General features: G+C 36.5%; 1 protein-coding gene across 28 annotated transcripts in view; it reads right to left on the reverse strand.

Annotated features, from left to right (window-relative positions):
* MBNL1 (muscleblind like splicing regulator 1) overlaps positions 1–17,491 on the reverse strand; it is a 222,293-nt gene that overhangs the window by 72,618 nt on the left and 132,184 nt on the right. The window contains exon 1 of one of the 28 annotated variants that reach the window (XM_027543309.1): positions 1,146–1,256. The exons of the other annotated variants lie outside the window; for them this stretch is intronic. Coding sequence (XP_027399110.1) covers positions 1,146–1,241 — 96 coding nt within the window. The 5' untranslated portion in view covers positions 1,242–1,256. Of the gene's footprint in view, positions 1–1,145; positions 1,257–17,491 lie in introns of those variants that run through there. 28 annotated transcript variants of the gene reach the window in all.

Here is a 17,491-nt window from a genome sequence, read left to right on the forward strand (position 1 = left end):
CGCTCCCAAAAGTTACTTTTTTAGAATTAAACATTATAAACTTCTGTTGTACACTAGGCATATGAGGCCTGTAATCATTCGAATACAAATTATTTAAATTTTATATTTTAAAAACTAACATGAAAACATTCATCACTTTGTTACCAAAATAACCGAAATGTTAGTAACTGTGTTACTGAAATAATTTAAATAACAGGTTAATCTAAATATGTAATAAATCTAATAAACAGTAAACCTCAAACTCCCTTAAGTCCCTGGATTTTACTCAGAGGCTAGACATCTGCTGAATGCCCAATACACATAAAAGGAATCTGAGGTGAGTGAAGGTGACATGACTAATTGTCTTGGTCACAGGTTAAAGGTACATTCTCCAAATTCATCATTTCTGTTACGTGTTATTTCTCCAACATGACAGCAACATAGTTTTCGAGGCAAACTGACCTGGAAATATACCACAACACATCTACATTCTGAGAAGTGTTCATCTCTTGGCTTCAGTGTCAATACAATGCAAAAGAGCCCAGAGGATTCCTCTAAAAACCACCCGAGGGTGCTCGCTTGGGAATTAGCTTCAAGGCAGCTATTCCACAGGGATAACAAACCTTTGTTGATCTTGTGACAATGGCTCCTTTACACCAGCTCTTCTCATCTAATTCAATGTATTCTCTATTCATGAAACAGTATTTCTCTATAGCCAGAGTTTTCAGATCTTTTTGCTATTTTCAGAATATTTTCTGGCTCTGTACAGGGCATATAAACAACTCTTCAGCTGTGGAGGGTCAGAGACACCCCTGTATGCTATGGACTCACTCTCCAGGAAACTGCACATGTAGAATTAACATAAACTGTTAGGGCCTTTGAATACCCCCATTCAAACTGTGAACTCCTTCAGGAGTTCTGTGAACTCTCTAAGACTTTTCGGTTTAAGGTAGAAGTCCAAGCTCCACTGTCGCAGTAGCTGTTACAGATGACAAAAAACAGGACTCACCTAAGGATCCAAAAGCAAGTCCATTTGCACAAAATCATTCTCTGCAAGCAGTCTAATTGTGAGGTTTTAAATGGGTAATAAGAGGAGACGTTAAGAGAAACTGGGGTAGAAACTTCTATCAAAAAAACAAACAAACAAACAAAAACGCTGATACTACCTTACAGGACAGCCCTTGTCTTCTGGGCTCCTTGAGTTCAGAGATGGAATCAGACAGGTAGATCTCCCCTTCTCCTAGCTTTGAGACTGGAAGCATGGTCCCAGTCTCTCTCAAGAGAGAACCACTCCTTGAACGAGATATTAACGCTGAGACTAATAATACGTGGAAACACCCATATTAAGTATGGACTGACATACTAAGTAAAGCAACATCACAGGACTAAGAATGCAATGACCAAAAAGAAAAAAAAAAGTTGCAGAAAGTATTAGGATAACAAAAACTGAATTTAAAAGAAGAAAAGTAAGAGACTCCCCTGCCATGGCAACCCACTCCAGTATTCTTGCCTGGAGAATTTTATGGACAGAGGAGCCTGGCAGGGGTCCAAGGGGTCACAAAGAGTCAGACAGGACTAAAGCAACTTAGCATGACGTAGTAAGAAAGAACAGAACAGGACACCTATCCGACTCCTACTTACATTTTGTCATTAAGGACAAGTATCTTTCTTTTTAATAAAATTAAGAAAAAAATTTTTGGCTGCACCACACAGTTCGTGGTATCTTAGTTCCCTGACCAGAGATGGAACCCAAAGCCACAGCAGCGAAAGAGCAGAATCCTAACCACCGGATTACCAGGGAATTCCCAAGGATCTTTAAATTGTAAAATATGGAGCTATAATGCACTCTGCCTAGGATACACACCCAGTAAAGTTCATGGACAGGAGAAATACTAGAAAAATGAAAAAGAGCCTCTACAAAAACATCTAGAAAATAAAATCCATTTACTTCGGATTTTCAAAGTTTCATTTTCTGTCTCACACTTCAAATGACTTGAAGCTTTAGGGAAAGGGCAGGATAAGTTTTACTTCCATGATCTATTTCCTCCTACTAACACAATGTATGATTTCTCCACGTTTTGTGCCTTCTTAAAAATGCTGTGAGGCCTAAAATATCACAGCAAGGGACAAGGATTCTATCACTGATTCATAATGTACTCTTATACTTCAGAGTCTCCATTACGACTTTAGGAAAGAAAAATGTTTCTTTTCCTTTAATCAATCATTGTCTGAGAGGCATTCCGCTTAACTAGTGCGTAAGACAAACAGGGTAAGAGTAGTCAGCTAGTTTTCCATTTGACTCTTTCTACTGCCAAGTGGGTTTAAAGGCAAACTATTTCATACTTATATTTGCTTACTTGATTAAACATTACCACCTCTGCTTACTAAACAAGTCTAAATATACCTTCCTTGGGGTAACTAAGGAGTGTGTTATGACTGCTTGAGTTACACTAAGGTTGTTCCTAAATCAATTCACAAATACACTTAACACCAAATATGTTCCTGGCCTCAGAAAATATGATCTCTGTACTGAAGCAGATTAAGGTGTCAAAAGAGCAGCTGAAAAACAAGGTAATAAGTCAATCAAACAATTATTTGACATCAAATAACTAACCCCTTCAAACCCTTTGACTGGGCTGATTATTTTGAAACAAACCTAAGCATTTTAGAGGAAGCCAAATTTTAGTCTTTTCTCACTTCACTAAGTACTTAATCAGAGAATAAAAAACACACCTTTCATAGAACTACATGTGAGAATGAACATATATGAGTGGAAAGAATAATTATTTGCATATTAAATGAAGGCCAATTTTCATAGAAATATGGATATGAGATGGTTAGACAGCACAGGGATTCTCCCATGGCTCAGTGGCGAAAAATCTGGTTGTAATTCAGGAGACACAAGAGACAGGGGTTTGATCCCTGTGTCAGGAGGATGCCCTGTAAGAGGACATGGCAACCCACACCAGAATTCTTGCCAGGAAAATCCCGGACAGAGGAGCATGGCTACAGCCATGGCATTGCAGAGAGTCAAACACGACTGAAGCACTAGAGCACAGATGGCATCACTGACTCAGTGGACATGAGTCTGAGCAAACTCCAGGAGATAGTGAAGGGCAGTGGAGCCTGGACACAACTAGCGACTGAACAGCAACAGCAAAATTAAATTAAATTAAATTTTGCTATAATGAACTACATTGTCTCCAAAGTGAATTCTCTGATAAGTGATTTTCTAGTAAACAACAGTGACATTCTGCTATAATATTTCAGGAAGGAACAAATCAAATGTCTTCATCTTTTTATGCTGTATTAAAATTTTAAATATTCAAACTATAAACAGGAATTTTTCTTAAGAAAACTATGCATTTATGGGTAGAATATGCTTTTATTTTTATTTCATAACAAGTTAGGTCACATACAAATTCAACATGCCATGATATTTTTCTATGTCCAGCCTAAAGTTTAAAGTGTATATCTATCTATCTATCTATCTAATCCTAAGGAGGAAACATATAAACTTCTGCCACCTATAGCCATATTTGCATACATTTCCCCAAATCCAGATGTGTTCATCTTTCAAGCCCAGCTTTGTCACAGACAATTTTGAATATGGGCAGAGTTTATGCCTTTTACTTAAATGTAATATAAGAATAAAACGTGTTATAATAAAAACATTTGGTATAAAATCTTGGTTTGGGGAAAGAAGTAAGATTTTTGCCATCTGGATCTGTCTAAAAACAAGGAATTCTTTTCTGACATGAACCAGTTTATTGTACCTTGTCACTACCCGCCTTGTTTTATTTACTATATACCTCTCAAATGGTGTAAGAACTTGCTATATTTTTTAAATCTTAAATTGGAATTGTTTTATTAATATCTTGATTATTCAGAATCTTCCTATGTAACGCCAAACAAAAACATCAATATTCAGAAGGGAAAAAATAGTGATTCAATGCTTAGAGAAATATGAAGTGAAAGTGTTTACACACATTTAAAGTGCATACACACTCATAAATCATTTAAAAATTAAACCCATTCCAGGAAAATGTGTAAAAACCATATTAAAATATAGCATATGACAGGCAGTACACTCCTGCTTTGACATAAATCCCAGCCAGATTCTCTCTGACCCACCTTCTAATGGAAATGAAAACAAAAATAAACAAACTGGACCTCATAAAACTTAAAAGCTTTTGCACAGCAAAGGAAACTATAAACAAGATGAAAAGACAACTCTCAGAAGGGGAGAAAATAATTGTAAATGAAGCAACTGACAAAGGGCTAACCTCCAAAATCTATAAGCAGCTCATATAGCTCAGTAGCAGAAAGACAAACAACCCAGCCAAACACATGGGCAGAAACTTCTCCAACGAAGACATTCAGATGGCCAATAAACACATGAAAAGATGCTGAACATCGCTCATTACTAGAGAAATGCAAATCAAAACTTCAATGAGGTACCACCTCACACCAGTCAGAATGGCCATCATCAAAAACTCTACAAACAATAAATGCTGAAGAGGATGTGGAAAAAAGAGAACTCCCCTACACTGTTGGTGGTAATGTAAACTGATACAGCCATCATGGAAAACAGTATGGAGATTCCTTAAAAAACTAGGAATAAGTCTACCATACGACCCAACAATCCCACTACTGGGCATATACCCTGAGAAAATCACAATTCTAAAAGACACGTAAACCCCAATGTTCACTGCAGCAATATTTACAACAGCCAGAACACAGATGCAACCCAGATGTCCATGGACACAGACTAATGGATGAAGAAGTTGTGGTACATTTATATAGTGAAATGTTATGCAGCCATAAAAAGGAATGATCTGAGTCAGTTGCAGTGAGGTGAATGAACCCAGAGCCTCTTATAAAGAGTGAAATAAGTCAAAAAGAGAAAAATAAAAGTCGTACATAAATGCACACACACAGAATCTAGAAAAATGGTACTGAAGAACCTAGTAGAGGTTTGTGCCCACCTAGACTGTGGGCACAGCAGGGGAACGTGAGGGTGAGATGAATTAAGAAAGTGGCATTGACATATATACACTATCATGTGTGAAACAGATAGATAGTGGGGAGCTGCTAAATAACACAAGGAGCCCAGCCTGGTGCTCTGTGATGACCTAAGCAGGGTGGGATGGGGGAAGGGGAGGAAGGCTCAGGAGGGGATATATATATAATTATGACTGATTCATGTTGTTGTACAGCAGAAACCAACACAAAATTGTAAACCAATTTTCCACTGATTAAATATAAATAAATAAAATAAAAAAAAATAAAATACAGCATGTGAAAATGTAATTAAGTCCCATGTATTAGCTCTTCAGTCATATCTGACTCTTTACAACCCCATGGACTGTAGCCCATCAGCCTCCTCTGTCCATGGAATTCTCCAGGCCCTTCCCTTCTCTAGGGGATATTCCCAACCCAGGGATTGAACCCGGGTCACCTGCACTGCAGGTAGATTCTTTACCACTTGAGCCACCAGGGAATTAAGTTCCATATGAAGGGCTTAATATAATGTACTAAGGTATCAAAAATATTACTTATTCAGGCTTACAATACTCAGGATATACTTAGCCAAGCCTTTCGGGGCAAGGATGATAAGGCAAAAGCTATACAACCTTTTGCAAAACCTCCTTAGATGCTTATACCTAGTAATCACAACGAATAATCTGTTCTTTCATCCATGTTCTTGCTTTTCTGTCCATTCCCCTTATCTTCTATTTCTTCTCTATCTGGCTCAGTGCCAGTTAGACCCTAAGACCTAAAGGATTTAGATCCAAGAAAAGTGTCTGATTTGAGCTTTGTGGAAGGTAAGAAGAGTGTCAGATTCTTAAATTATCCCACTTTCTTTCTTCCTCTCACCATTTCAGGCACTGTATTTTAGGCATTCAAGGACCAATATGTTCTACAACTGTTAATGTGAATTTTGTGGGCACTTCCTATTTTTATACTTTCTGACGCATCTTTTAAACTTCAGATTTGTAACAAAAGGAGACCTCGAACACAGAAAACACAGTAAGTGATGAATGATAAAGGAAAATTTCTGGATCTCAAGGTTATACAATCTGAAATATATGGCTGAACAACAAGATTAAAATCTTCATTCTCAGAAATCTTTAATAAGAGACCTCTGTGGTCTAGAATACAAACTTATCCCAGCTGGGAACAGCCATCTGCGGTTTCAAGTTATTTTACTTTTAGAAAGTATACATCTTCTAGTCTAAGCATCCTATATCATTAGTCTCTATGTATCTCAAGGAAATGGGGGTCCTTCACCAATTTAGGTGGAGAAAAGGCAGGATATATTAAACCATTCTCATCTGAATCTTGGACCAAAAAAAAGAAACAAAAAGCCAAAACAAAACAAAATTTTAAAACCTCAAAACAAACAATCAGAAAAACAAAAAACCCACAAAAACCCTACTACAACCTCCTGGTTCTTCTCTGCTTATTTGCAGCAATTATTAAAATGTCATTTAGAAAAATCTGTGTTCCAATAAATTTAATGAAGACAATTCTGAGCAATCTGGAATGATCCCAGGAAAGGAAACTACATGTTGCCAAAAATATAAAGTACCATCAAAACAATAGTTTGAAAGGAAAGTTGAAATGATTTTTAATATTTAAGCATCCAAGAAAAGCCACTCTGCATCTTCAGCTGATTTCAACGCTAGGGAACATGCTGTAATTATTCAATATTAATGATTAATGGTGAAAAATGAGATATTTTGATAAAATTTTTCAGAAATAACCATATTCATAGTTAGGAGAGAGCTACATGTACAGGATTTCCTACATCAGTGTTCTATCAATTTGATACCATCTACAATGAAAAACTCAAGGTTAATTAGAAATGCCAGTGGCCACCCTCCTGTACAAGTCTTCATATTTAATTACCATTGTTTCCAGACTAATTTTAAGTTATTCAGTATGTGTTAAACATGAAGGATATTATAAATCAAAATATACTTGATATTCAGCCTACCAACACACAATTTTAAAACTAAACAATGATATAACAAAATACTGGGTATGATCTTTTGATATTATTAGAATTACAAGAAGCTTCCAAATTTTTCAAAGAAGAAATCTTTCACAGGAACAAGCAATGATACAGGCACATTTTAAAAGGTTTTGCCAAAAGTTATCTAATTATGTAAATATCAGGAAGGAATTGGGCTTCCCTAATAGCTCAGCTGGTAAAGAATCCACCTGCAATGCGGGAGACCTGGGTTCGATCCCTGGGTTGGGAAGATCCCCTGGAGAAGGGAAAAGCTACCCACTCCAGTATTCTGGCCTGGAGAATTCCATGGACTGTATAAGTCTATGGGGTCGCAAAGAGTCGGACACGACTGAGAGACTTTCACTCAGGAAGGAATATACTATTAAATATTTATATACATTTGGAGTGGTAACAGCATTAAAAACAAGTACTATACCTACTTCCTAGTAGTAACATGTGAGTTTAGCTTTCGTAAAATGGAAGAATCAAGACTGATAAATATGGGAACTCTTGCATTTCTACATCTCATTTAAATAGCAAGAGCAGAAGAAATATTCTTAAAATACTTTGTCCTGGTTCCCAGGATTTGATAGCTGTACATTTTATCAAACAATATTAACTAATATTATTTTCAGATTTGAAATCTAAGGTACTGTAGAAGATACATTTACTCAATGTTAAATAATTCTAAACAAGTAACTGCCAAAATTCTGAATCATGAATGTGACTTCCAAATATACTGATGTATAATCAGAGTATACATTTTATTTCCATCAATAATTTGACTTTGGACACATAATGACAACTAACATTTGTTATCCTATAATGTAATGCTAAGTATTATTCTAAGTGCTTCTCATGTATTTGCTCTTTTAAGCCTTTACAATCCTATTCAGCAGGCACCATTAAATATCTCCAAATAAAAGATGAAGAAACTGAAACACAAACAGGTTAAATAATTAGCTAACAGTCACGTGGCTGAGAAATGGAGGTGTCAGGGTCTGAACTTCTTAGGCTTTCTAACCACTCTACCAACTAGTGTGTCTCCTATACCAGCTCCAAGGTCAAGTCTCTGCAGGCAGTCTTCTGCCATTATCGAACAGGAGAGGAGCAGGTACTTGTAAACTGATCAAGATTCAAAGGCCCATATAAGAACAAACACTGGCCAATCTGATGTTCAAAAGCATCATATCTAAGCTTAATCCTGTTAAAAATAGCAAAATGTCATCTTATCAAAAAGGAAGACACCTTTGACAAAAGGAACAAATATAACTATTATTAATAGCTTCTTATTCACAATGCAAATCTTGGAACCTCACTGTTATTGCTGTATTTTTCTCACTGTCATGGCTTTTGGGTTTTGTGTTAAAGCAGCAGGAATGGGCACATGAATCACCCACCACAACCCCTAGCCCAAATCACTTTTTGAGTATGGGGAAAGACAGGGAATGGGAGGATAAGGGGAAAAGGACGTGAAGGAAAGGGAAATACGTCTAGAAGATGGAGAACTGAACTGGCATTGAGCCCCAAGGTGAAGTGGCAGAATCAGAGTTCTCCATGAAGACTTACAGGGCTGTACCCCTTGGATCAACTGCTAATTGACATAACTAGAACAAATCATACGATGTTTCTGTATTCTTCACAACCAGCTCTTATTCCTAAAAACACACCATTTGCCAACGAAGTGTTATTTCAGATTCCTCGGGTTTTGGCTCTCCTCTCAGCTAGATCTAATATATGATCATCTACATAACAATTTGACAAATGGAAAGTTTCCAACAACTATTAGTCAGCAAGTCTTATCTACCATAAACATCTCATTCTCCTTCGAAAACAGCTTCATATTTCAGGTGTGAACCACAAATAACAATGGCATTTTCATAGAATCTCTAAGAAATTCCAGCTGAAAAGTTAGAACTGTTATTAAATGAAAGATTGCAACAGGAGAGATAAAGTGCAGTTCAATTTATATTCCTTCAAGACAGTATGTGAGAATATTTTCTTAGGCATCTGAGTCAAATATTTCTATTTATCTGAACAGTTTAACAGGATACAACCCTAATTGGTGGCGGGGCGGGGGGGGGGGGGGGGGGACGACATATCTTTAATTGTAAATATTTTAGTCATTAATTTAAAATTGTTTCTGAAATTTATAAAATATTTAAAAAATGTAATTCTGTATATTTCAAACTATTACTCTATGAATATGTTGAAGGGCCCTGTAACAAGGATATAAAAATATGTGGAAATTTCTCTAGAAAACAAATGGTTGACATCTAAATTTAAATGTTCTCAAACCTAAAAAGAAATAAATGTGGCTAACGCTGCAATGCAAATAGTTCTCACCCCTGTTAAATTATACCATAGTATTAATCCACTGAAAAATATTCCTTTCAGGATTTGAGAAATATATGGAAATTTGAGTACTAGGTCTCTATTATTATAATTATTATTTATTTTTATGAATTCATTACCCAGGATGTTGTAAATATTTATATGCATAATTCAGGGGTAATCAGTGGTGTTTATCTTGACTAACTGATAATCTACAGACTGCAGTGCATTTATGATTTCAATGGAATTAATCTTCAATTCTCTACACTTCATTGTGAGAAGAGCTATAAACAGATTGCCAAGAGGAGCCTTTCAGCATCGAAGCTTTACTTGAGGGAAAAAAAAAACAATTCCTTTGGGGGAAACTCATTATTTATTCACTGCAGAACACAACTATTCTCAAAAGGAGCTAATAACCTCAACTCTTTATAATGTACATATCTAAAAGATATCTTCTTTGTCATATAAACAAGATACAAGAATAATAGACACTTTCCAAGAGATAATATGAAGCCAATTCTACTTTGTCCACGGGAAATATAATTATTCCCACTTCACAAGCCCTCCTCTGACCTAATACAACGCAAAGGATCTGTGGGAGGTGGGCAGTAGATGATGGGGTGATGACCTGATTCGCGAACAGTTCCAACATCCCTGAAGCCCTCCTCTATTTTTCCAATTATTTTTCCATGTTCAGATAAACACTGAATACTTCATTCTTGTTTGGTGAATTTTATGTAGATTATTCCACCAGTAATACATCAACTTCACTTTCCCGGCAGTCACACCCTGCCCATTTTCAGCCGTCTTCCTTTGACTCCAATTTGACACCCTGGTTTGAAGAGTCATGCCACGTAAGGGAAATGCCAAGGCAAATCTGTCAGCTCTATGGGTTAGAGCCACCGTAGTGTGGCTACTTAATGATTTATAATAGAGCCGGGAAGTACTCACTTGCAGTGCTGCCTGGAGACGCTGGTGACTGACACGATCACAAAAGCGGTACAGATGTCTTCCAGGGTATTTTGTTTCTATCACATCACTGCATGTGCTCACTGGCCATAAAAAACGAAAGTGGTCCATTTCTATCCCAAAGATATTCTATTCTATTCCCTCTTCTCACCAGAAGAAAAAAAAAAACAAACTCTAAAACATGTCTTTCATTGATTTTAAAATATTGGATAATTTTTGAATAATAAATCACTGTGCATAGTAAATTTAAAATAAAAGCTGATTTTGTAAGTGCTCTTTCTATAGCTGGACTATTCTAATCCACAGTTGTCTTTAACAACTTTAAACTTAAATGTTTCCACAGAAGAAGAGATAAAAGTGATCCTCATCTTTAAAAAAGTCTTTATATGTAAATGATGCATATTAAGGCATTTACACAAGAAATGATATGCCGTTTAGGATTTGCTTTAAAATATTCAAGACCACTCCCCACCATCCCCCCAAGTGGAAGGACAGAAGCAACAAGATTAACAAATATTGAAAACTGCTGACACTAGATTACAGAATATTATGCTCTCCACTTCTGTATTTGAAAATCTTAATTTAAAAAAACTTAGTTAGAAACAGATACTCATGGAGTTTTACATTAAATCCCTTCTTTTCCTAAACAACCAAAGCACTTTAGTACGACTTAAGCCTATCTTTGCTACCTCGAACTATTAATGTCTAATATTCTGCAAACTATTACTTGGTCGTTAAGGACAAATGACATTATCTGTAAAGAAAATGTCTTAACTCATCATCCAAAATAACTGACATTAGTAGGCAGTTATTTTGATGTCCCTTATTTTCATAAGGAATGCTAAAACTACAAGGGATGACTGATATTCGAAGGCTTGCTCACCTTCCTAATTGGCTATGATATTTATTTCTTCATTATGCCTATGTATTTAAATTTCAGTCTTGCACCTGTCTTATTCTATCCTCCCAAAGCATCAGATTGCTACATTTCTACAATATAATAATAAACTGAAAGAGCCCTTCATTAATCCTCCAACATGGGCCACTTAAAAGTAGGTGAAACATTATAGCCAAATTCAGTTAAGATTTTCCGTAGCATCTACATTCAAATGGAAAGGTATCTGCCAGCTTATTAGGTGCTGAGGATATTACATTATACTCGGCAGAGCTCAGCAAGATGACTCACACAGTAAAATAAGAAAAATGGATTGAAGTAGAATAAAATTAAGTGCTATAAAAATCAACTGATATAAAGTACATGTGATAAAAGATGTGTACTTTCTCTAAAAATTATGTCTTGAAATCAGAGACACATTGGTCTTTTAAGACCAGAATAAGATGCTTCTGATGGTAATTAAATTCAAGGTTGGAAAGTTGTTAACTCAGTATTCAAATAGCAACAAACCCTCTGGCTAGAATTATAAGCCTAGTTAACAGCTTTTATGCTCCATGGTGAACACTAGAATACTTTTCTTTTTCTCCTTCCTTTTTTAAAACTTTGCAGTTAATAAATAATTGTGGAATCACAGCTGGAATAGAATTTAGAAATAGCGTTGTCAACTGCCTAATATTGTAGATAAAGAAACAAAGGTTTGCTCATGCAATGTCGATCGTGCCTTCCTCCTAAGTGGTAGCAAATTCAGTATTCTTTAAATAAATGTTTGCTCTGATACAGGATGCTTTGTTTATGCTTTTGAAAGATTCTTATATATCTCTGAGTCCAAAATTTTACATCCCTCTCACCTCCTCCAATGACTCCCCCATATATACACATACACAAAAATCATATATAAGTGATAAAGATCTCTTCCTCTTTTAAGTAAACAGAATATCTCAGAAGTCCCTTGAAACTATCTTGAAATTTTCAGGAAAAAAAAAACTGCATTAATTTTCAGCCTTTTAAAAAATGTTTCACAAAATTGTATCATTATAATGACGTATCTCTGTTATATCAACCTCAAGGCTATATTAGTTGTTCACAAAATGTTCTTGAGAAAAAGTAAATTTAAGCAAAGTTTTCTCAACTCTATTTTCAAATTCTATTTCTATTTTTTGAAAAAAATTAACTGCTTAAGAACATCAACTTAATCTCTAATAATATATCTTTGGAGAAGGAACTGGCAACCCATTCCAGTGTTCTTGCCTAGAGAATTCCATGGACAGAGGAGCCTGGTGGGTTATAATCTATGGGGGTCACAGGTCAGACACGACTGAGCAACTAACACACACACACAAAATATCTTTTAGCAATCTTTACATTAGTTAGGGAAGATAAAATGAGCTTAAAGGTTCAATTACATTCATCTAATTTAAAGTAAGAAAAATTGAAAAGGAAAGGGAGAATGAAAGATGGCAGCATTAATACATGAATTATTTTGCCTCATCATGAAGCAATGTGAGAATAGCAAACCTTCAACCATTTCATCTTTGTTTGTTAGGACTTGAAAAGTTAAGTCCTTCAGTAATTTTTTACTAGTTAATCAAGTCATGAAAAGAACCACAAAACTGTAAGATTTATCAGAAAATTGTATGGGCTACATACCCATTTTACTTTCAAAATTTACAAACTGCTGAATGGCAGAGTTTTTGGATCACTTCGGAAAATTTACCACAATACACATTTTATAGGTGTTACCTTCCCACCCAGGTGGTCAGCGGTAACGAATCTGCCTGTGATGCAGGAGATGCGGGTTTGATCCCTGGGTAGGGAAGATCCACTGGAGTAGGAAAGTACTTTTTAGGACAGCTACCACAGACTTGGGCTTCCCAGGTGCTTCGTGGTAAAGAATTCCCCCGCCAATGCAGGTAACACAGGTTGGATCCCTGGGTCAAAAGGAAACGGCAACTTGCTCCAGTATTCTTGCCTGGGAAATCCCATGGACACAGGAGCCTGGTGGGCTATAGTCCACAGGGTTGCAAAAGAGTCGGACACGACTTAGCGACTAAACAACAACTAAAGAAACAACATGCGTGTATTTCAAATCTCTAGCACAGTTAAATGCTTTCTAAATAAGCCACAATCATCCTACGTTTGGTGGTACAGATTTAGTGACATCATCTAAGGAGCTTCCCAGAAGAAACATGGGTTACAAAAGGCTGAACTCAAGGGTGACGAAAGACAGTTCAGCGTTCAGACAGAGCAGTCCACTTCCATGGAACTGCTAGCATGGAGCCAAGGTCCAAACATGGTCTGTCCTGGATTTCACTTACAACTTCAAAAGTAGTTATGCCAAGAAAAAGGCAGGGCATGATACACAAACTGATGAACTGGATTCCTTTTAATCACTATAATGACAGATCTACTTTGTGTTCTTTGGCAATCTCTCTCACCCTGTTGGACTCCCCCACCCCCCAAGTTGGAAAGCTTTTATCAAAACTACAAGTAACAAATTTAAAATATTTTGTAAGAAACAAAATCACGTTGCCAGGACTGGGTTTGGAAAATAGTCTAAAGTTATAAATATGTTCTGAATAAAATGTTTTAAAGATAGTTAAGATTTTTACATGGAAGTCTGTTCACTAATGAGTCATTTGGGCCATAAATATATACTGCAGTTAAAGCTTCTGTTTTACAATTTAGTGGATGTACCTGGTTAATACATCATCTGGGATGTCAGATAGATTTCAACTTCCACATCGGTTCTGAGTGGAAGCCAGTTTTTGGAGTGGCAGCAAGCAAGTAATGAATTTATCCTTCCTGACCTCTGCCATGCTGTACATATGCTAGACATGTAAAAAGCCTGCAGTGTTTTACCAGAAATCACAAAAGGTACATTGTTTCCTTGCAAGTGATCTCTTACCGAGATAACAAAAACAAAAAGTTACTGTAAGTCACACTATAGCTACCTTGTACACAGATGTCTCTTGTTAGAAGGAATTTTAAATATAAAAGATGCAGGCACTGCTACACAAAGATGTTATAGTCTCTATCAATTATACAACTTAAGTGATCAAATTTGAAAAAGAAGGAACTCTTCCAGGAGTTGTACATGAAGAATAACAGCATCTTTAATTTATAAAATATTGTGGGAACAAAATATTCACCTGACAGATATTCTCATCATAGAAAAAGTTTTGATGGAATGTATTTACTGGATCAGCAAAGGTTATGTTCCCTGGGGCCATCAGCTGTGTGATGGATGAATCTCATTCTTGATTATGATTCAGAAAAAGCATGAAAAAGGATGAAATATGAGGGCGATCTGATGAAGACTATTACCTATAAAAGGACAGGATCCGACATATGTTTTCTTCGGTGTTAAGTATCTGGCACATTTTAGCTGCTTGTTGAACACATTCAGTAAAAAATGGGAGCGGGGGGGGTTGTAGCATTTAGGCTCAATCTTTGGTTCTGACATTAACCAACTATATGATATATACTTAGAAATTCTTAGTTTTCTCATCTCTAAAATGGGACTATCAATACTTGCCTCAGTCAGCTGTTTTACAGAATGAACAGTATCATATAAGTGCAGGCACCACAAAGCCTGATATGTAGTCAGCACTCAGTAAAAAATTATTTTTAAAACTTCTATAAATACTTTAATATTATTTTAATACTGGGCTAAGACAGAAACTAATTTCATTGGGCTTATTCCTACATCTACTTCTTCATCTTCCTTTTCTTTGAAACTTACTGGTCTTCTATAAATGCAGCTAGAAGAATTCTAATACCTCTATTCAATTTATTGATAACAGAGCCTCCCTACCAAATCCTTCCCTCAACAGCCTTTACCCTGTTATCCTATGGCTCAATCTATAAACTTAACATTGAGTTGTTAACATTTTAATGAAGATTAGGCTTTCAGTGTATTAGCTTTGTATACATTTCCATAGCAACTTAAATTTATGCCCCTCAATGCTACTTCCAAATACTGCTGCTGCTAAGTCGCTTCAGTCGTGTCCGACTCTGTGCGACCCTATAGACGGCAGCCCACCAGGCTGCTCTGTCCCTGGGATTCTCCAGGCAAGAACACTGGAGTGGGTTGCCATTTCCTCCTCCAATGCATGAAAGTGAAAAGTGAAAGTGAAGTCGCTCAGTCGTGTCCGACTCTTAGCGACCCCATGGACTGCAGCCTACTAGGCTCCTCCGTCCATGGGATTTTCCAGGCAAGAGTACTGGAGTGGGGTGCCATTGCCTACTCCCACTTCCAAATACTAGTAATAACATATTTCAAATTGAAGACTTACTAAATTTGTACATAAAAATGAAACCCCAAAACAAACATATAACTCCAATATTATAAACCATGATTAAAAAGAACTATCTTGTCTGGTTATATTCTTACAGATTTAATCCTAATCCTGCTATTATTATATAAAAACATAGAACCTATTATTGAACTTCATCTACAAATTTGATACACATGTCTGTGGTTGGTTGATTTCTCTCTATATTAATTTTAAAATATGGAAACAACACATATTTAGACAATTCTACAGATATTTCAGATTTGTTCATCCTCTGAAATGCTCTCTAAATTAGCACTCAGCAAAACACCAAAATATAATATTTACATATCTATATCTATATATAAGTATAAACAATATATATTTGAGAAATGAATAAATGCAATTAGACCATGAGAAGGTTCACTGAATTACTTTTTTTTTTTAATCCTTAAGTGTCTACTCTGTGGTTCTGAAGCAGGGGCAATTTTGCCCACCAGGAGACATTTTGACAATATATGAAGACAAGTTTGGTTGTCAGAACTGTTTGGTTTTTTGGGGGAAACTGCTATTCGCATCTAGAGAGTGGAGTCCGGGAATGCTGCCAAGCATCCCACAATACATGGGGCAGACCCCACCACAAATACTCATCACATCCACACTGGTGATAGCGCAGAAGAGAGAAACTCTGGTTTGCCTGAAAGTCAATTTAACAAGATTCCCTTCAGAACTCAAGTCTTAATAACATGCCCTTCAAAGCTCAAGTTGATATACTCTTTTGAGGCATTACCCTTAAAGAAAGAACTCTGCTATCTGACTGAAGGAGTTTAAAACAAACGCAATGTGGTATTTTAAACGAATACTGCTAGGTTATGTTTCTTGAATCTATGTCAGAGATTTGAAACAGCTGCATGAGTGATCCCTATTGATGCAATCTCAGACATGATCTTGGGGCCCATCGATCTGGCTGTAGATCTGCAGTGCAGGGTGCAGAGACCTGAAATGTGAGCGACGGGTACCTTGTCAGAGTTGCTGCAATCTGCAAGTCAATCAGGTGGAACTGGCCCAATAAACAAAAACATTACATCAATTATAAAATTTCCAGAACACTGTCATGTTTTCATTGATTAATTCCTACTCATTTACTCAACTGAAAGAGTTCTGCAGCAAGGAATAAAATGCTTTAAATGACATCCAGTCCCCGCAAACCCAGGTGTCTAATTATAGTGACGCCTTCCTTCTCTCTCCCTCTCTCTCTGTTACGCAGCAAAATTAACTGCAGAGACTACTAACTCTTTGCTGTAAGCAATACATTTTAAAAGCATTTTTTTAAGATGCCCATTATCTTAGGAGAAAATGTATGAAAGAAAATAAAACTGGCTCTTGGGTTAAGAGACACTGGTTGAGTTATCCATTATTTGGTTAATTTCTTAAATACACAATAATTATATATCCTGCCATTTATTCACTTTTGCTCTTTGAGTTACCTCCTATTACAGCAATATTTAGCATCCCCAAATTAAAAATAGTAAGATCGGTCCTCCTCATAATCGTTTTCAGGACAAGTTGACTAAAACACAAATCCGGTAACCATCACTATCCCACCTGAGTTATTCACTAGCTGGCTCAACGTTTTAAGTAAAGATCCAGCTCTGTGGTTGAACTCACAAAGGTTTTCATAACCTGGGTTTTAGCCTCCAGCCCTGTGCCTCCCCTTATCTCATAAATGCCCTTTGGCAACTGCCACAGCAATTACACTAAACTGATGGCAGTTCCTGGAACATCCCATATTTTTTCATGCTTCTTTGACACGAAATATACTGATATTTTAGTCACAAATGTACTTTTGATCTGCCTCATTTACTCCTTATCCTTATCCTTCAACTGACTACTCAAGCATCACCAGAACCATTCAGGAAGCCTGATGTGCCCCCTTCTCCTCTGTTTGCAAAGTACTCTGAGGACCTCCATCAATGAGCATAATCCACTGCCTCAGACGATCTCTGTCTGCTATGTGAG

This window comes from Bos indicus x Bos taurus, chromosome 1 (assembly GCF_003369695.1).
Source record: "Bos indicus x Bos taurus breed Angus x Brahman F1 hybrid chromosome 1, Bos_hybrid_MaternalHap_v2.0, whole genome shotgun sequence".
NCBI classification, from domain to species: domain Eukaryota; kingdom Metazoa; phylum Chordata; class Mammalia; order Artiodactyla; family Bovidae; genus Bos; species Bos indicus x Bos taurus.